General features: G+C 35.4%; 1 protein-coding gene and 1 non-coding gene across 2 annotated transcripts; one reads left to right on the top strand and one right to left on the bottom strand.

The window, feature by feature from the left end:
- The first annotated feature begins 1,050 nt into the window (after positions 1-1,050).
- LOC107906982 (uncharacterized) lies at positions 1,051-13,775 on the top strand. Its single transcript, XR_005913657.1, has 23 exons — positions 1,051-2,098; positions 3,067-3,182; positions 4,139-4,347; positions 4,675-4,794; positions 5,202-5,330; positions 5,429-5,554; positions 6,299-6,354; positions 6,449-6,548; positions 6,636-6,753; positions 6,908-7,117; positions 7,627-7,976; positions 8,606-8,635; positions 8,988-9,050; positions 9,469-9,577; positions 9,776-10,047; positions 10,222-10,349; positions 10,486-10,720; positions 11,398-11,586; positions 11,682-11,971; positions 12,272-12,473; positions 12,549-12,791; positions 13,153-13,244; positions 13,330-13,775. It is a non-coding gene; the product is annotated as an uncharacterized protein (transcript).
- Positions 13,776-14,524: 749 nt separating this feature from the next.
- Positions 14,525-15,303, bottom strand: LOC107906981 (oleosin G). Its single transcript, XM_016834150.2, has one exon. It carries the CDS (start codon positions 15,183-15,185, stop codon positions 14,736-14,738), a length of 450 nt encoding a protein of 149 aa, XP_016689639.1. The 5' UTR covers positions 15,186-15,303; the 3' UTR covers positions 14,525-14,735.
- Between the last annotated feature and the right edge of the window lie 5,738 nt (positions 15,304-21,041).

Here is a 21,041-nt window from a genome sequence, read left to right on the forward strand (position 1 = left end):
ACTTATTTTAACAAAAAAAATAAAAAAAAATAAATTTCGTTTAATTCAACTGACTGAATTAATCGAAATTCGATTATAAAAAAGCACATGAGATATCGTACAAATGAAAGGATAAAAAAAGTATATGATTTATCAATCATATGGAAAGCAAATTTCAACATAATTTATATTATGATTTATTTGAAATAAAACAAATATATGAAACCATGCTTGAATTATCTTTCAATTACCTTTGTACCAAGCTATCTACTTTTTTGATGTCACCACAAAACCCACAAATATAATAAAAACTAATATTTTTATTAAATAATTTCACTTTCATTTTGAAAACAAATACGTTTTTTCATATTGGGAGGACATCAAATCAAAATGTCTTTTTTCTCTAAAGTCTTAAGTTTAACAAAATGTCAAATAATATCTTCTTTTTCATTCACTGGAACTGCCAAAAGTTTTCTTCTTGGGCAAGCAGCTTACGAGTAAGCTTTTTTTTCATTTAGCTGGAATCTCTTACACGTGTCTCTCATACCCGCCTTGCTAACAAAATTTCTTTGTCACCCGCTCCCGCAGACATTAATACCAGAAAAAGCTCACCGTAAGTAACCGTCCAATCACGTACGAAGCTAAGATAACATGTGGGTAATTCAATCAAATCCTGATGCTGCGGTTTGCTCTCCAAGTTACGCGCCTTTCACTCGATTCTCAATTTCACACTCTAATTCCTCCCCGCGCGTAAATTTCACTCCCAGATATTAATTAATGGTTTAAACTTAAAAGCGCAACTTTTTTATTAATCTCAGGACTTAAGAGTATGTCTACGCCGTCGTTTGGAAGAACACTTTTGCCAATAGGTTGCTTAAACGAACTTTAAGAAAAGTTTGAACTTTGAAGAAGCCGATTACATGTACACATTTGACTGGATTCGAAAAGTCAAACCTGGGGAAAAAAACTACCCTAACAAATCAAGATTCGGAAAAGAACCAAGCTCATGTAAGCTTAACCATTCTCTATCTTTTCCTCATCTTCTTCTACACAATATTTTTTTGTTGTTGGTGCAGAGAGTCAGTGGGAAATGCTTTTTTGAATTTTTATAAATTTCGGAAAATTTGGACGATCAAAATCTATAGCAAATAGTACTAAAGTTAGTTTTTCATGGTTGTTTCACATTTCAATGGTTGTTATTGCTGTTGTTGTTGATCTTGTATGCTTCCGAATCAACGAATTTATTCGAAAACTGAATCTTAACCCTATATTCTAATGAATTTCATCAGCAGGGAATGGCTCGATTACGCTCTCGCTTTCTTCATTGCTTAACCATCGTCTTCTACACCACACTAATCTCTCATTCCTCTTCGACCCTCGAATCGGATTTTTCTATAATCGATTCGGATTCGGAAGTTCTTTTGTTCCATCAAGATTACTCTCCTCCGGCACCTCCTCCTCCGCCTCCTCACCCCCCGTCTGTATCATGCACTAATGACCTCGGCGGGATAGGTTCACTGGATTCCACGTGTAAGATTGTGGCCGATTTAAATCTAACTCGTGACGTCTACATAGCGGGAAAGGGTAATTTCTACATCCTCCCCGGAGTTAGATTCCATTGCCCCTCTTTGGGCTGTTCCGTCACCGTTAACATCAGCGGGAACTTTTCCTTAGGCGAAGGTTCGACTATAGTTACTGGTACTTTTCAGCTCGGGGCTTATAACGCTAGTTTTTACAATGGATCGGCCGTGAACACTACAGGATGGGCGGGAGATCCACCTCCAGAGACGAGTGGGACGCCTCAGGGATTGGCAGGAGCGGGCGGAGGTCATGGGGGCCGTGGGGCTTCATGTATCGTGGAGGATGGGAAGCTACCGGAAGATGTCTGGGGAGGAGATGCTTATTCATGGTCATCGTTGCAGAATCCCTGGAGTTATGGGAGTAAGGGAGGTACAACGAGTAAGGAGGTCGATTACGGAGGGGTAGGTGGTGGCCGGGTGAAAATTATAATTAAAGATTTGTTGGAGATGAATGGGAGCTTGTTGGCTGATGGGGGTGATGGAGGGAGTAAAGGAGGTGGAGGATCAGGTGGTAGCATCTACATTAAAGCTCGTAAAATGTAAGGGTTCTCTCTTGTTAACTTTGTTTCTTGAAGTTCTTTTAGTTACCAGAGTTGGATGGTTGTTCTGTTGTGTTCGTTTGGTAATAAAAAAAGAACGTAGGAAATAAAGAGAAGAAATAATTACAAATTAGTGTATGATTAGAGTCTTAAGATACTGTTTATGTGAGCCTGATAAGGATAACTTTTAGGAGTGTTTTGATTCTAACTAGTTAATCACTTGCTGAAAGCATTGAATTTTGTTCGTGTTGAACTTGTAGTTGTAGTTAAGACTAGAAAACTGTAAGATACTTTACCGAGATATATTCTAACCATCAGACTATGGAACAGTAGTGATGAAAGTTCTATTAGGCTGGAAAGGCATCAACTGCTATGAACTTGTGATTATGAATTGGACTCATTTGGTAAACCTCTTGAAGCTCTATTACTTCTCCATGATGCATGCCAACCAGAGTGCTGGACGTTAATGAAACACACCCTCAAATTCACTTTTCTTTGTTTTTGAACAAAGCCTTACTTCATCAGAGGATCACTTGCTATTCATTGCAAATGTCTAATGACTGGATGTGAATGCTTGTGGATTTGTAAAATGCACCTTCAATTAAGTTAATATGGAGAGGTTGAAGCTTTCTCAATTAATATGGTGATTTACATTGTTTAAACCCCATTTGTAAGTTGTATGAATGGTTTTTAGGTCTATTTATCATTTATTCTCCATTTAGGCCATGCCTGATGTGTCTTTATCTTAGTTTTGTTAATCAAAACTTGTACAAGTGATGGTAGCCTATGAATCCATCTTATGTATGCTTAGCACTGTCATATTCTGGAAATAATTTTTTGTCTTTCATTTGAATTATTTGGCTCTCTTAGGTTTATAACTATGGGTTAAATGTCACAATATATACCTGGGTATGATTAGGGTTTTAATGTTATAGTATCTGTTCCTTTTTTTTTTCTGTGAGGAGCAGGACTGGAAGTGGCTGGATAAGTGCTTGTGGAGGTAATGGTTTTGCTGGTGGAGGTGGTGGAAGAGTTTCGGTTGATATTTTCAGCAGGCATGATGAACCAAAAATCGATGTGTATGGTAAGACTTCTCCTGTTTTGCCATCATATGTCGGAGTTCAGTATATCTTAAGGTTGGGAAATTGAGGCTCTGTTTGGTTCAAGAAAATAATTTTTGTTGTTATATTTTATTTTCATTTTTAGAAAATAAATTTCTTTCTTTAATTTCTGAAAATTGATATGAAACATGTTATGGTATCTAATTAGTAAATAATAATTAAATTGAAGTATAATTTTTAGATAAATAACAATGTTATTAATATAATAAAATAAATTTAAACAAACATAAGTGATTAAATAATAATAAAACAATATTTATTGTTAATAAAATAAAAAATTATTGTTAGATGGGTTCTGCATTATGGATTTGATACTTAAATGTTGTTGAAAAAAATTGTTACCTTAATATGGACTTGAACCGCGGCCAATTCATCAATTATAATTAAATTTAAAAACAAATCCTTGTTTTCCAGTTTTTCAGAACATTTTTAGTGAAATCAATGATTTTTCCCTCCTAATTTTCACATATTTTTATTTTTCAAAAATATTTTTTTTACGACTAAACATTTTTTCTTTAGTGATTTCCATGTTCTTTTTTCAAGAAAATGAAAATGAATATGACCTCTATTTTCCGAAACCAAACACACCGTAAAGCGTTCCTGTTATAATGTTTTTACAAACACTTGTTTCCTTTAAAGTTTCTAGGAGGAGGGACAATTTTCAGAACCAGTAAACAAAAGATATACAAGATTTTTAAAGTGTTGTTTGAAGCACTTTTTGATGATTATAGTACTTTGAACTGTAGGAATGCCTTTTGATGACAACATAAATGAATAACTTTCATGAAAAATGAACTGTTGTTGGATAATAAACCTGCAAAATGCTTATCTTTGTAAGCTTTCTGATATATATCCTTTTCTGCTCCCACTTAGCCCATTCATGTGACAGCTTAGTGATCTATTGATTATCATTTTGCAGGAGGAATTAGTCATGGCTGCCCAGAGAATGCTGGTGCTGCTGGAACCCTCTATGATGCTCTGCCCCGTAGCCTTACTGTTGATAATCATAATTTGGCAACAGTTACAGAAACCCTTCTTCTAGAGTTCCCTCATCGACCACTTTGGACTAATGTCTACATTCGAAATTGTGCAAGGGCCACTGTTCCATTGCTTTGGACTCGTGTCCAGGTTTGAGAATTTGAAGTCTGTATTTTCGTAACGAGATGTTAGAATATATTAACTCCCAGCATTCATGATTGTTACCCTATTTTGTTAGAGGCTTCAGAGTGTGGCTTTTTTTCAAAAATAAATATTTAAGCCAAATGAACTAGTAGTAAATCATGTTTACTTACCTTTAGTATTTGAAATTCTCCCTTTAAGGTATCCTTTTTCCTTGTATTGAGTTGTTAACCTACTTGTAGTACCTCTTCCTGCATTGTATGTTTCATAAAATTTCAGAAGATACGATTAAGCTTTTCATGAGGAATCTGATTCTAGCATTTTTTCCTTATATAGGTGCATGGACAGATAAGTCTACTATGCAGGGCTGTGTTGAGCTTTGGGCTAGCACATTATGGGTCTTCAGAATTTGAACTATTGGCAGAAGAACTATTGATGAGTGATTCTGTAATCAAGGTGGCTGATACTTTTTTTTATGAGGAAGTTTTATAATCTTTCTTGTCTCAGTATCAAGACAACATTGTCCATATTTGCTATTGATGGTCTTTTAACCTCTTATTTTTGTCATACTGCTAAGTCATTGACTAGTTCGCACAACAGAATACCTTTGTTGAAGTAGCTGATTTTATTTTGATTGGAGTTTTATCCATCTGTTGTCATTGTAGCCATGTATTTCCACTTCATTTGACACACTTTCATGTTGTTAACATGTCTTTGTATGTTCTGAATAGAAGCAGCTCTATGATTTCTAATGGGAGTATTATATATCAGCTATCTCATCTGTTTTCTATTTATATTTGCTTCAGTTTACCTTTTCTGTTCCATTTTTCTATTTAATGATCTCCCTGTTTCTCTTGCATCAGGTCTATGGGGCTTTACGCATGACTGTGAAAATATTCTTGATGTGGAATTCTAAATTGCAAATAGATGGTGGTGAAGATGTTACTGTTGCAACATCATGGCTTGAGGCTAGTAATTTAGTTGTTCTCAAGGTGTTTAACCCTTTGCACATTTGCTCTTTCTGTTGCATGTTTCCCTGGATGTAATTATTCTTGACCAATCCTCCCTACCTCTGTCCTTTTATACCCAGGAATCATCAGTCATTCATTCTAATGCAAATCTGGGAGTACATGGACAAGGTTTATTGAATTTATCAGGACCAGGAGATACAATTCAAGCTCAACGTTTGGTCCTATCACTATTTTACAGTATTAACGTAAGTTTTTATTTTGTTCTGGTTTATGATTGGTCATTCTCAGTTCTAAGTTTATAAATTTTATTGGCTGTTGAATTTCTGACGTGGTTAAAATAAAAGCAAAATTAGATTGCTGAGGACAATTCTGTTTGGTGGCTAAGGTGCATGACTGGTTAAACTTTTATTGGTTCAGTAGAGTTTTAGGTGACAAAGATGCTTCTCTTGTTCCCCAGTGGTAAATCATTAAGTTTTACTGGTCTATCTAAACTTGCATTTTCATTTGTGATCCATCTGCTTATCTTAAATTTTAATATGGACAATGACTTCTTCATAAGTTTCACCATGATTTGTTATGTTGAGCACAATTAGGGTGTAGGGTTTAGTATAAAGTTTTTTTTATGGAAGCCATTTTTGCATGCAAGTGTGACTGGGGATTTAACTGCTATGCTGTTCTTCTTGTCGGAGGATAAGTCGATGTAAATTTCATGTAATTTTTAGTTCTTCTATTGATTTTGTTGCTGCCATATATATGTATCTTGATGCTGATGGATTAGAATTTTTTAACCACCACAAAGTGGCTCAATCACCATAAAAGTTAAACAGAAAGATGGGGCTCACCTACAGTCTCTTGTATGGTAAATAGTTACGGATGCCATTTACCAGTTTTGATGAATTCTTGCTGCGGGGTACATTACTCTGTGCTTGGAGATTTGTATTGATTGTCTTGAATAATTAATGAATTAATTATATCTGTTTTGCATGAAGGTTGGACCTGGGTCTATTTTGCGTGGTCCCCTAGAGAATGCCTCATCTGATGCCATGTAAGTTTTGGTTTTGGTTGTATCACCCTTGTTCTAAGGTGTGTACCATCTTATAAGTTGTAATACATCTCACTGTTGTATTTGCATTTGGCAGTACACCGAAGCTTTATTGTGAGCACCAAGACTGCCCCATTGAACTACTTCATCCACCTGAAGATTGCAATGTGAATTCGACTCTGTCTTTTACTCTCCAGGTGTTTATTCAATATGATTGTGCAGTAGTGAACCGAGGAATATGCTTGCTTCTGCTTATTTAACTGTATCATTATTTCGTTTTTTAGATCTGCCGAGTTGAGGACGTCACTGTTGAAGGTCTTATTAAGGGATCTGTTGTTCATTTCCATCGGGCAAGAACAGTATCTGTATGGTCTTCTGGAATAATCAGTGCATCTGGGATGGGTATGTTTCTCCATCAATATTTTAGGTTCTATTTTCTTCAAATCTCTCTATCATGTGTGAATGCACCCTTGCATACATGCATGCAAATGAACTCCTCCATGAAACGGTCTTGTCAACCGTCATATCTTGATGGACCTTTTTTGTTCTTGTACAGGATGCATAGGTGGTGTCGGTAGAGGAAACTTTTTATACAATGGTATTGGCAGTGGTGGTGGCCATGGTGGTAGAGGGGGGCTTGCATGTTATAATGATAGTTGTGTTGAGGGGGGTATCTCGTATGGGCATCGTGAGTTGCCCTGTGAACTTGGCAGCGGAAGCGGAATTGAGAGCCCAGATGATTCGACTGCAGGTGGTGGTATTATAGGTAAGGCCCTTGTGTCATTTATTTTCGCCAGCTTATATTTTTTGGCTCTTGCATTTTAATTTCTGAAGATTTTGATATCAAGTCTTAGCAGTGGTAGAGAAGTTGTTTTATACTTCAGTGTCTGTTTCTCTGAAATGTTTATGGCTAGGTGAATTCTTAATGACCATCCTGGAAAGCTAGAACTTTACTATTACTGGTTGGTTGATTTCAGTTACTGAAATTTATCTTTAATTTTTTCTTATGATTGAAGAAGTTTGATGATTATTTTAGGTTATAATTTACAGTATGGAATGTTGAAAAAATGTGAACAAAGGCAGCCATGGGACCCTGTTTTGAGTTTTTGTACTGTCTTTAGACTCTTAGATTAGTTGGAAGGGTGGAGGAAGGAAAAAAAGTTTGAATCTAATGGTTGAGCTATACAAAATAGCTCGCATACCAAACAGAGTCCTAGTAAATAGCCACTTTATTTAAAATTTGCTTCTTATTTTCTTGAGATTATGTTTGAACAGTGTTTGGTTCCGTGGAGCATCCGTTGTCAAGTTTGTCTGTTGAGGGTGCAGTGAGGGCCGATGGAGAAAGTTTTGAAGGAACTGTCTGGAAACAAGAGTATTCTGTTTCTAACGACTCAAGCATAGCTCCTGGGGGTGGCTCTGGTGGAACTGTACTTCTGTTTCTGCACACTTTGACTCTTGGCGAATCTGCTATTCTTTCAAGTGTTGGAGGATATGGTAGTTCCAAAGGGGGTGGCGGTGGAGGTGGTGGAAGGATTCATTTTCATTGGTCATACATTCCCTCTGGTGATGTCTACCAGCCAATTGCTAGGGTAAAGGGAAGCATCCATGCTAGGTTTGTTTCCAATGTAATTTATTTTTCTGGATGCTAGCTTACCTATGGTCTACACATGCAATAACATTTCTAGGTCCTTGGTATGTTGGGCAATCAATTCTCCAGGTAGTGTATTCCAGAAAGTGATATTGCACGATAACCGCTAACCACTATGTAGCTTTTTTTTTGTGAACATGGTTATTGGAGAATATAGATTAAATGGGATGAATAAATAAATAAATGGAAAAGTTAATCAGAAGTCTAGATTATAGCCTCAATCTGCAAACATGGTGTAAGATTTGCTTCTGGGATTATACTTTTAAAAAACTTTATGCTATAATGTTTAGATCTTTTATTGGTCCTAGGAATCAAATGGTGAAGCTTTTAAGTTTTTAAACTTATCTTGGAACTCGCATTAATGAGTATTTGATCATTAGATTATATCATTGCCTTGAAACACCTGGATGGAACTAATCAGTATCTTGATTAAACAGTTTTAGTGGACAATGTTTACAAGAGGTAATATGTTACATTCAGCATGATCACTGCATGCTGAAAGGACATCTTAGTTTGCTGTTTTCTTTAACTAGAAACTATGTTGCTGCCTTCTAGTTTTCCCATGGTTAACACTTGTTGCTAGACATGTCTGTTGGGCAGGTCAAGCTGGTTTTGGATCAGGCCAATTTGGGTTGGGTTAATCAAGTTTTAAAATTTTCTGTTATTTTGGATTTGGATCATTTCGGGGTTCAATCATTTTGGGTTCAAGTTGCTTGGGTTTAGGCCATTCAAGTTTTTGGGTCAAATCATTTTCGGTTAAATTTTCAGGTCTTTTGGGTTTGAGTAATTTCCGGTTTTGGTTGTTTTTGGGTTTATGCTCTTGACTTTTTCATGTCAAATCAGGTTGATTTGGGTTTAGATTTAGGTTAATCAAATCTAGTTTTTGAGTTTGGGTCAGAATTGACAAGTTTACTTTTATTAGATGCTTGCGTACAAGTTAGTCATCTTGATAACCTGGTGATATGTTGATTATTTTTACAGGGAATAGTGAACAAGGTGGGGAACTGTGACTGGTAAAGCTTGTCCAAAGGGCTTTATGGACATTTGTGTCGTAAGTAGGCAATTCTGTTGCATTTGAAAATTTTCAGATTCTTTTTGTTTAACATTGCATACGATAGTTGGGGCTAACCTTTTAATTGAAGATCCCAGATCATTAAAATATTTCAACAAACAAATTAACATGAATTCTATATTGAATTGTTTCCACTTTTTAAGGAGGGCAATTCTATCCAGTCCACTTCTTCTTTCTGAATTAATGGGCAATTTATTACGAATGAAACTTCTTTACCGAGTATATTTTGTTCTGATAGTATGTAACTAACATAATGCGGTCCTCCAAATTCGTTGGAGCAATTCTTATCTTTCATCTCTTTGTATTAGTATGTAAAATCATTTTTCTTCGTTTTAACTGATACAAATTGGGTTAATACTTTCAGTTGTTGAGTTTGTTAACTATTTATGTTGTCTAGGAATGCCCTGCTGGTACTTACAAGAATGTCACTGGATCTGATCGTTCTCTCTGTCATCGTTGCCCTGCTTCTGAGCTTCCCCATCGTGCCATTTATATTGCTGTACGAGGTACATTCAGATGCTGTCTTTATGGAGTGGATTTTATCTGATATGAGATTCAAATGGCATACTGCTCTTATACTGCAGTTTTTGGAATTTTTGTACCGTCTTTAGACACTTAGATATCACGTGCTATTTAACAAAAATTAATTTCAATTTTTTTTCCTTCAGAATTTTAATTAATATGCAAGACTTCCTCCTTCACAGGTGGTAACGCTGAAACACCTTGTCCTTATGAATGCATTTCTGACAGATATGACATGCCACACTGTTATACAGCTCTTGAAGAGTTAATTTACACATTTGGAGGACCTTGGTTATTTTCTCTTCTACTTGTTGGTCTGCTCATCCTCTTAGCATTGGTGCTTAGTGTTGCACGCATGAAATTTGTTGGGGTTGATGAACTACCTGGCCCTTCTCCCCCTCAGCATGGCCATCAGATAGATCATTCTTTCCCATTCTTGGAGTCATTAAATGAGGTTGTATAATTTTTCTATATTGATTCTTTTTTTATTTAATAGAATTCCTGGCCTTCTATCCTGTTGTTGGTATTTTTGTTATTATTATTGTTTTCTTCATACAAATTCCTTGTTCTTTTGCAAATTATACCCCCTTGTTGACTTCAATTGTGCCTTCTTTTTCTCCCATTTCAGGTAATGGAAACAAACAGAGCTGAGGAGTCCCAGAGTCACATCCACAGAATGTATTTCATGGGTCCTAATAGTTTCAGTGAACCTTGGCATCTGTCTCACACTCCTGCAGAAGAAATAAAGGAGATTGTGTGAGTATATTTTTATCTTTTCTGTTGAATTGCTTTTCATGCTGCAATTTGTAATCTTCCATCATGCTGCGTACTGGGTTTTATTAATATTTAATTATGATTGTTATACATTGAATTTATGTCCTTGCCCTGGCAGATATGAGGGTGCATACGGCATATTTGTGGATGAGATTAATGCAATAGCTGCCTACCAATGGTGGGAAGGTGCAATTTACACCATTCTCTCTATTCTTGCATATCCTGTTGCTTGGTCATGGCAGCAATGGCGCCGAAGAATGAAATTGCAACAATTACGTGAGTTTGTGCGATCAGAATATGACCATGCTTGCTTACGTTCTTGCCGTTCAAGGGCTCTCTACGAGGGGATTAAGGTCTCTATTTACTTCTCTTGGTCTAGTTCATTTACTATTGTGGCCTTTTTTTTAACTTGATTTACATCTCGTAGTTGTTTTAGCTCCATCTTTTTTCTGTTTTCTCACCTCCAGCCTTTTGTAAATAAACTATTTTGACTTTTTTGAGGATCGAGATAGATCCTTCTATGCTTTGAGCTCTTTCTAGTTTGATTGTTAAACATTTTTATGTTCTCATTCTTATGCATATCACCTAGAGGCAGAGTAGATAAACTTCCTATCTGTTCTTGTGTGATATCCTGATGTTCTCATCAGTTCGGGATTTTTTTTAAAAAAAGTTCAGTTCAATTTGCTTTATAAAGAAGATACCAGATTTTGTTTCCAATTGACGAGAACAAAGTAATATATTGTTAGGCGTAGGCTACATTGCTACATTTTTGCATGTGAAATGATTAACCAAGTGCAAAGTATATCATCAAGTTGAGCTAGTGCTATATCTGGCAATATAGTTGCTTTGAGTCAAAAAGGCTAAAAAAAGGGACACCGTCATAACAGGCCTTACAATTTAAAGTTTTTGGAATTTATGCATTAACTCTATACACTCTTTTAACAGTTCTTCAATCTTGATACGAGTGTGGTTAAAACCCAATCTTTTAGTGTAGCTTCAAGCTTGAAATTCTGATATTTGATCACTGTAGGTATCTGCAACTTCTGATTTGATGTCGGCTTTTGTGGACTTCTTCCTTGGTGGAGATGAAAAGAGAACAGACCTTCCCCCTCGCCTCCCTCAAAAGTTCCCTATGGCTATAATTTTTGGAGGTGACGGAAGTTACATGGCTCCATTTTCCCTTCAAAATGATAACATTCTTGCCAGTCTTATGAGTCAGGTTATTTCTCAGATTTTAACCATGTAATTGGTGAAAGGTAGGTTTCATCTTGCAAATTTTAGTTTTCATGGAGTTATGTTAATTATTTCATACAGTTGGTGCCCCCTACAACTTGGTACCGACTGGTGGCTGGTTTGAATGCACAATTACGCTTGGTTTGCCGTGGATGGCTGACAGTAACATTTCGACCTGTCCTGCGATGGCTTGGAACACATGCTAATCCTGCTTTGAGGAACCATGGTGTACGCATTGAGCTTGCCTGGTTTCGCAGTGCACCTGGTGGTTATTGCCAGTACGGACTTTTGGTGTATTCTGTTGAAGAGGAAAATGGACATATATCGTTGGGAAATACCAATGGAAGAGTCAGAACTGAGCTACGTTCAAGGTAATACATCTGTGTTTTGTGCACCATTATTTGTCTGAACTTGGACGTTCAATTTCATGTTGTTGGTACCAAAGTCATATTGGCATATTTTGATATACCTCAGCACTGGAATAGGATGAGCTGTAGGGAGTCCCAGACAGAAGCACAAGGAACTTAGTTTAAGAGTAGTTATTGTTTTAGTGTCTGATGGAAAGAAATTCAGATTCTTTTCAAATGTCTGTGTGCACGAGCACGCATATGATGGAATCATTTGCTGCAATTATATGACATTTAACCTGGTTACCTTCCTATGTCCTTCAGCTTGAACACCACATACATGCAAAATCAATCTGATTATCCAAGAGAAGATGCACTTTTAACCCTAGGCAATGAAGGTTTTGCAAAGAAGAAGAGTTATGGAGAGCTTATAGATGCTAACAGCTTACGAAAGCTTGAGGATAAGAGATATATCTTTTACCTTCTCTCGTTTTTAGTTCATAATACTAAACCTGCTGGTCACCAGGTAGCTCACACAAATTTTAGTTTACATTAATTTTTATTAACAAATCTTTCACTAACACCTTGTTTACAATTGCAGGATCTTGTTGGCCTAGTCATATCAATGCTACTTTTAGGAGATTTTAGCTTAGTGTTGCTTACATTCCTCCAGTTGTATTCAGTATCATTGGTGGATGTCTCTCTGGTTGTGTTTATCATACCTCTCGGCATTCTTCTTCCATTTCCTGTTGGCATAAACGCTTTATTCAGTCATGGGCCAAGGCGTTCTGCAGGTCTTGCACGTTTCTATGCTTTATGGAACATAACATCCTTGATTAATGTTGTAAGTTCCGGAATCTTTTAATGAAATTTTTACTTGATTAAACTGCTGGTTGTTTTGGGTTTATTTTCCTACAATTCTTTGACAAAGTGTAAGCTTGATATACTTGCTGCTTGTGTTCCTACAATTCCTATAGAGGTATTCCTCAAGTATTGGAAATCCATAACTAGTATACATTAATTTCAGAAGTAACTATATTGCAAAAGGGTTGATAATGGTGAATCTAAATAGCATTCATACCCCAATTCCCCTCCCCCTGCTTTTCTTGCTCCTATCAAGCGATATTTAATGGCTAGATGAATTGTTTTTTCCCCCTCCCAATTATCTTATCTTTTTACTCTAATATTGTCTCATCTTTCATCAGGTTGTTGCATTTCTTTGTGGGTATATCAACCATAACAGTCGGTCATCATCGAGTATAAGAACCCCAAGCCTTCAGCCGTGGAATATTAACATGTAAGTTGATGTTTTAGCAGTTGCAAAGGAAATTTTAACTGTGATACAATTCTAGCTTTAAACATGGTGTGGGTTTTGGATGCAGGGACGAAAGTGAATGGTGGATTTTTCCTTCTGGATTGGTTTTATGTAAACTTTTCCAATCACAACTTATAAATTGGCATGTTGCGAATCTGGAGATTCAAGATCGCTCATTGTATAGTGATGATTTTGAGCTATTTTGGCAGTCATGACTCATCAAGTCAAACACACACATGTTAACAAGGTTCTTTTGTTCAATTTTGTTTTATTCCATTTTTTGCATGTAATTCGAAGTGTAACAAAATCACTTCTTGACTCAGTAGTAGAAATAGAAACAGAGGAGAAAAAAATCGAAAGATAAATATTAGGGACATAGGGTGATAATAGGGTGATAATGGCATTCATTCATGTAAGTTCTCAATGCTTTCCTTATAATTTTGGGAGTTCCGAATTCCAATGTAAATAACCAATTGGGGTATATACTAATGCTTTAGAGAATTCATTTGTGTATCTTTCTGTGCCAAGTTCACAATCTTGTTTCATTTCTTGAAACTTCTTAGGCCAGGAACACTCCAATATTACAATCTATAGTTTCTTTCTACATTTAAGAAGCCCCTTTTTCCAAGTGGATCAATTACTCCTCTAGGTTATGCACAACCGACGTGACCATCTTAAAATGGAAAGAGTTTAATCTATTCACAATCCCTATTCTTGAGATTCACAAGATTGATAAAAAAAAAGAGTTTAACATTAGGGTGCTAAGCAACTTCTTTTCTTTGTATATTAGCGTTGAGTTTGATAAGACGAACATAAGATTGAAGAACTGAGACACCAATGGAAAGAATTCAAGTTGATACGAAAATTGTACACAAACTAATGGCATTAATGTAAAGTTAAAGAAATGAAGAGCGCATGGCTGGATTGTTTAGTTGGAGTCTAGGGTAGCCATTGGTTCTTTTGTTTTGTTTCAGTTCTGTCTTCGCTTGCTTCAGATTTAGGCCCTTCTTAGATTTCTTACCAGCGTCCCCATTATTTAGGTTTTTTTCGGGGCTTTTCAAATTGGTTTGCACTGCTGCGAGGAAAACAGAGATTCAAGCTGAGGTCGATCGGTGGGTCGGATTCTGTTAATTCATGTGAAAGTTATAACAAGCGCTTATGATTTTACGTAATCCGAAGTCGCTTGTCTGATAGCTATTTAAATATCTTCCTTATAATTTAATAAAAAAAAACCTGGTTTTTGCATCATATAAATGATGTAATTGAACTTCGAAACTCAAACTCTATTGCTTTAACACAATGAGAAACTTATTAACAGAGAAACGAGATTCTGAGCTACAATGGAACCCTGCTAACACCACGAAGTTTAGAAAACAGATGGTTTACGACGCATGCATGCATGCAAATTTGATCAAACAATGACAACAACCGTGCCTTAAGGCTTAAACTAATAATTATTACTATGGTTCAACTTCAAGATCGTTCCCCTTGTGCAACTTCCCGAGCCTTATACTTCACATACTGGCCATACTCCTTAGCCTTCTCCGTCACACCCCTCGTCATACTTGCAAGCATATCCCTTGCATAATCAAGCTTATCCGCACCTAGTGGGTGCTTCCCTTGCACGTAATTATATATCCACGATAACGCCGTGATGGCTGCCACGCCACACCCGCCAGAAAACAAGAACCCAGTAATCACCAAGAAGATGACTATGGCAGAGGGAACTAGTACTGGACTAAACAACACCATAACTGGCGTCGCCATAATCAGGGCAATCACAGTCCACGTCAAGGTTAATCCTGACAAGAAAAGCAACGTTGCACTCAGTGTGGTTGCTGTTAAAAACTTGGCCGTCAGCCGAGATGATGGAACTGACTCGTACAGCTTCTGAGTCATGGGTTTGTTTTGATCATTCGACATGATGAACGATCCTGGTCGTACAACAGAAAAAGAAAAAGGAAGTGAGAAAAATGAAAGAGGGTTGCAGAGGTGAAGAGAGAACCGTGGTGGTGGCAGGCATTATAAGGGGGGAGGTGAAGTGTATATTTATGGTTGTATTTACTATTTTTTAAAATTTATTTCTTAATATTAAACTTATAACATACGCGCGTATCGTATAGTCTAGAAATGTGTAATTTTGTGCGTGGGTCTGGGCAGTGTGGCGCGTGTTTGGTTGAGCAGCACTGCATGGGTGGGAGTTGATGAGGATGTGACACATGCCTCGGACTCCATTGGGCTGGTTTAGTAACGGATCCTTTTCTGGTCGTAAATAGGCGTGCAGTTCGATGCACTGCACTTTTTCTTTTTTCTGCTGAGACCTCCCTTTATTCAGAAATGACAATTTGTACCAAAATAAACCCCGATTAGTCAAACCATAAGGAAGGATTAAAACAAATCAATTTTTTAAACGGAAGACAAAATTTTATTATTGTTGTTTTCCTTCTTAAATAGTGGGGTTTTTTCAGAAATAATGCCAAAAAATTTAAAAAATACCAAAATTGTATTTTTTTTATTTACTAAAATGGTACAAAAATTAAAAAAAAAACACAACAATTGAAAAAAAAAGATGAAAGGATAAAGTGACAGGACCCTGGTGGAGGGCCTGTCACAGGCGGCACCACCCCCATTATAATGGTCCTCAGATTCGGCTGAAGGAGAAGAAAGAAAAGGAAAGGAGAAGAAGAAGAAGGAGAAGGATAAGGAGGCGCAGGTAAAAGAGAAAGAGAAGGAGAAGAAGAAGAGGAGGGAAGGAAGGGAAAAAAAAAGAAAAAATAAAGGAAAGATAATTTTTTTTGGTATTATTTTAATTTTTTTGTATTATTTATCTAAAAAACTCATGTTATGTACATTATATATTTTATTATTTTATTTAGCATGTAAAAAACTAATTTTATCTGCATTTTATATTGATTAGATATATTTTTATGAAATTTATTAAGCATGTTGTAATAAGTGTTTTTTACAAAAATAGCATTAAAAATAAAATACTAAAAAATATGTTTATGAAAAAATAAAATACGAAAAGAAATAAAAACGAAAATAGTATATTTTTTGAAAGTAATAAAATTCGGGAAAAATAAAAATACGAACAAATGACCAAAATAAGGAGTTTTGACTAAATTTATATAAAAAACACACTAAATTAATACATTTCAAACATTATGTACTAAAATAATATAAAATAATAAAATACGAAAATAATATATTTTTTGAAAGTAATAAAATCTGGGGAAAAAGAAAAATACGAAAAAATGGCCAAAATAAGGGTTTTTTACTAAATTTATATAAAAAACACACTAAATTAATACATTTCAAATATTATGTACTAAAATAATATAAAATAATAAAATACGAAAATAATATATTTTTTGAAAGTAATAAAATCTGGGAAAAAAGAAAAATACGAAAAAAGGGCCAAAATAAGGGTTTTTTACTAAATTTATATAAAAAGCACACTAAATTAATGCATTTCAAACGTTATCTAATAAAATAATATAAAATAATAAAATACGAAAATAGTATATTTTTCGAAAATAGTATATTTTTTGAAAGTAATAAAATCTGGGAAAAAATTACGAATAAATGGCCAAAATAAGGGTTTTTTACTAAATTTATATAAAAAACACACTAAATTAATACATTTCAAACATTATGTACTAAAATAATATAAAATAATAAAATACGAAAATAGTATATTTTTTGAAAGTAATAAAATCCGAGAAAAAAGAAAAATATGAACAAATGGCCAAAATAAGGGTTTTTTACTAAATTTATTTAAAAAACATATTAAAATAATACATTTCAAATATAATGTACTAAAATAATATAAAATAATAAAATTCAAAAATAATATATTTTTTGAAAGTAATAAAATTCGGGAAAAAAGAAAAATATGAACAAAGGGCCAAAATAAGGGTTTTTTACTAAATTTATATAAAAAAACACACTAAATTAATACATTTCAAACGATATGTACTAAAATAATATAAAATAATAAAATACAAAAATAGTATATTTTTTGAAAGTAATAAAATCTGGGAAAAAAATACGAACAAAGGGCCAAAATAGGGATTTTTTACTAAATTTATTTAAAAAACACACTAAAATAATACATTTCAAACATAATGTACTAAAATAATATAAAATAATAAAATACGAAAATAGTATATTTTTTGAAATTAATAAAATCTGGAAAAAAAGAAAAATACGAACAAAGGGCTAAAATAAGGATTTTTTACTAAATTTATTTAAAAAACACACTAAAATAATACATTTCAAACATAATGTACTAAAATAATATTAAATAATAAAATACGAAAATAGTATATTTTTTGAAAGTAATAAAATCCAGGAAAAAAGAAAAATACGAACAAAGGGCCAAAATAAGAGTTTTTTAATAATTTATTTAAAAAACACACTAAAATAATACATTTCAAATATAATGTACTAAAATAATATAAAATAATAAAATTTGAAAATAGTATTTTTTTTTAAAGTAATAAAATCCAGTAAAAAATAAAAATACGAACAATGGCCAAAAATATAAGAGTTCTTTACTAAATTTATATAAAAAAACACACTAAATTAATACATTTCAAACATAATGTACTAAAATTATATAAAATAATAAAATACGAAAATAGTATATTTTTTTAAAGTAATAAAATCCGAAAAAAAAATATGAACAAATGGCCAAAATAAGGGTTTTTTACTAAATTTATATAAAAAACACACTAAATTAATACATTTCAAATATTCTGTACTAAAATAATATAAAATAATAAAATACGAAAATAGTATATTTTTTGAAAGTAATAAAATTCGGGAAAAAAGAAAAATACGAACAAATGGCCAAAATAATGATTTTTTTACTAAATTTGTTTTGAAGTTGCAGGCATCGCAATGGCTCGATTGATTAATGACGATCCTCACATATCTGATGCGGTTAATAATATGGTAATATATTATTATTTGTTAATCACAGGTTTTATTAAAAAAGGATATGCGTAATATATAGAAATAAATCATGTTATCCTAATATTTATTTTCTGTAATTTAACACTATCAGGGCTCGTACCGCGTATTAAGGGGCCGGCTGAATGGTATAGGATATCCCCAGATGAACGATTGATGCCCTAGTTGGAGCAAGATGGATTCGGGTCAGCAGCATTGATCCAGACGTTCGACTTGCGATACGATTTAATATCTGCACTAGTGGAGCGGTGGCGCCCGGAGACCCACACTTTTCATTTTCCGTGTGGGGAGTGCACAATGACTTTAGAGGATGTTGCACTGCAACTTGGGCTCCCAACCAACAGGAGTCCCGTAACTGGAGTAAGTGCATTTGCTGAGCCGGCTGCACTATGTTATAGCCTACTAGGAGACTCGCCCAACGATGATGAGTCAAATTTTACGGGCTTGAAATTTACATGGCTGAAAGGAAAATTTGGACACTTATCAGCTAATGTCACTGAAGGAGAGTTGATGTGCGCTACTCGAGCGTACATCATGCGTATTATAGGGTGAGTACTGATGTCCGATTCAAACAACAACAAGGTTTATATCATGTACTTACCTCTATTAGCCGATTTGACCAATGTTCGCTCGTATAGCTGGGGCTCCGCAGTTCTAGCAGTGTTGTATTGGGAGCTTTGTCGGATGACAAAGCCTGCTGTCGTAGACATGGCCGAATGCCTTACATTGTTGCAGTCCTAGGCACTTTATCGGATGCCATTTTTGGCATCAGTTAGTCACCAACCATATGTATATCCACTAGTTAACAGGTGATAAAATATAACTTGTCATTAATTGTCAGGATACTATACTGACTGATGTTACCAACCATACTATATTTGTTTTTGTAGATGGAGTATTTATACGGGTATCGAGAGGTCGTACACTGTCCCGATATACCGTCTGATGATCGAACAACATGCCGGGGAAGGGGTAAGCTATTCTAATATTCGTGACATGTTACTTTCTATATCTTACTCACACCGTGTTAAATTATAACCATGTTATTAATCATGCAGTTTATATGGATGCCATATCGTAGACCGGAAATTGCAGTTATTATACCCTCGTCTGCCTACGTTTATTCTTATATGTGGTGCACTAACACACCAATTATAAATTTCAATGTAGTCGAGTGGTACCATGAGGATCGAGTGCTACGACAGTTTGGTTGCGTCCAATATATCTCGGATCCACCATGCGATGTGGGAGTGGTTCACGGCATCAACAAGGGAGAAAAACCGCAGTTGAATTGGGGGGTTAAGCACCGGAGATTTGTTGCACTGTGGAATAATCGAATGGCTCGAATACCTTAGATGGTTATGACTTCCGATTTGCAACCATCATTAGAGTACATACAATGGTACTCTAGTTTGGGAAAGCCATATCTACTTGGAGGGCAGTCGACTGTAGTCCCCCTACACAGGCAACAACCTGGGGCATACGAGCCAGTGGCTGATATGGAGGCGGAGCCAACGACAGATCCTGATCCCGATCCTGAACCCGAATCGGAGCCCGAGCCAGATCCCGAGCAATCACATTCGCATGGGGATTCACATTCTTATCATCCAGATTTGGCGGGAATGACTATTTTTCGAGCTTGTCAGGCGGCGAACACCAGGGTCCTGTCACTTCATCCTTTCATCTTTTTTTTAACTGTTGTGTTTTTTTTAGTTTTTGTACTATTTTAGTAAATAAAAAAAAGTGATACTATTTTGGTATTTTTTAAAAATTTTTGGTATTATTTTTGTAAAAAAAAAAACCCCAATTGCTTCATTGCCATCTGTTTAACTATCCACGTCTTTCGATATGATACTCGATACTGGAACCGTGCTTGCATTTCGGCAATCAGTACCGAAACTTTAATTGTCGGCATGTCCTTCACCATTGGCATGATACACATACAGATAGTTTTCGATGATCTTCTGTCATACGTGTTGATGTGCATGTATGAGGCCCAACAAATTTTCATATCTCCCACATCTGCGAATTTTGAATGAATGTAGCTCGTACCTGCCAATTGCAGCCTTCCGCTGCCATCCAACACTCCTCAATATATATTGTCGATTTAGACACTGATATGTTCATGCTATACCGTTTAATAGCAAATACGCACTCTTCTTTACTTTTGAATCTCTGGCTTACGAATAACTCCTCATGATCAGAATTTACGGCCAGCCAGTGAGCAGGAACTATTTCAGGGTATTCCGAGAACTCAGCTACATGCGCTGCGTCGGGGTTTATGAGCGACATGTGTGGCCCAAGATTATTGTGTATCAAAATATGTCGCATCTGGTTCCCGACCGAAAACGCGTTAATGTTTCCATCGTTATTCACATCTTCATCGTCAATATCATCAGGTACATCGTCCACATCGGGATCATTGTCACTATCGACCTCTTGATCACAATGATCGCTACCATCGTATCCATCATCACCAACCACATCAATATCGGGTGTAATATTGAGATCGATACCGATCCCATCTATAGTTGATTCACTATCAACGTACGATATTTGAGCCACCATGCACGGTTCTTGAGCTCCGTGTTCTTCACCATATGCATTGACATCTTTATTTTGCTCCATACTGGCCAACTCAGCAAATAAGTGAATCGGTGTATTTTTGTCACTCCCATTCCCACAGTAAACAGCGATCATTGTCTCCACGTCTTCGTCGTCTACAAGTTCAATTTCGGTGAATTTGATCGGATTTGTCGAAACTAGAAACTTGTAGAAAATTTTTGATATCCTTCTCCCACA

The sequence above is a fragment of the Gossypium hirsutum genome, chromosome D05 (genome assembly GCF_007990345.1).
Source record: "Gossypium hirsutum isolate 1008001.06 chromosome D05, Gossypium_hirsutum_v2.1, whole genome shotgun sequence".
Classification (NCBI taxonomy): domain Eukaryota; kingdom Viridiplantae; phylum Streptophyta; class Magnoliopsida; order Malvales; family Malvaceae; genus Gossypium; species Gossypium hirsutum.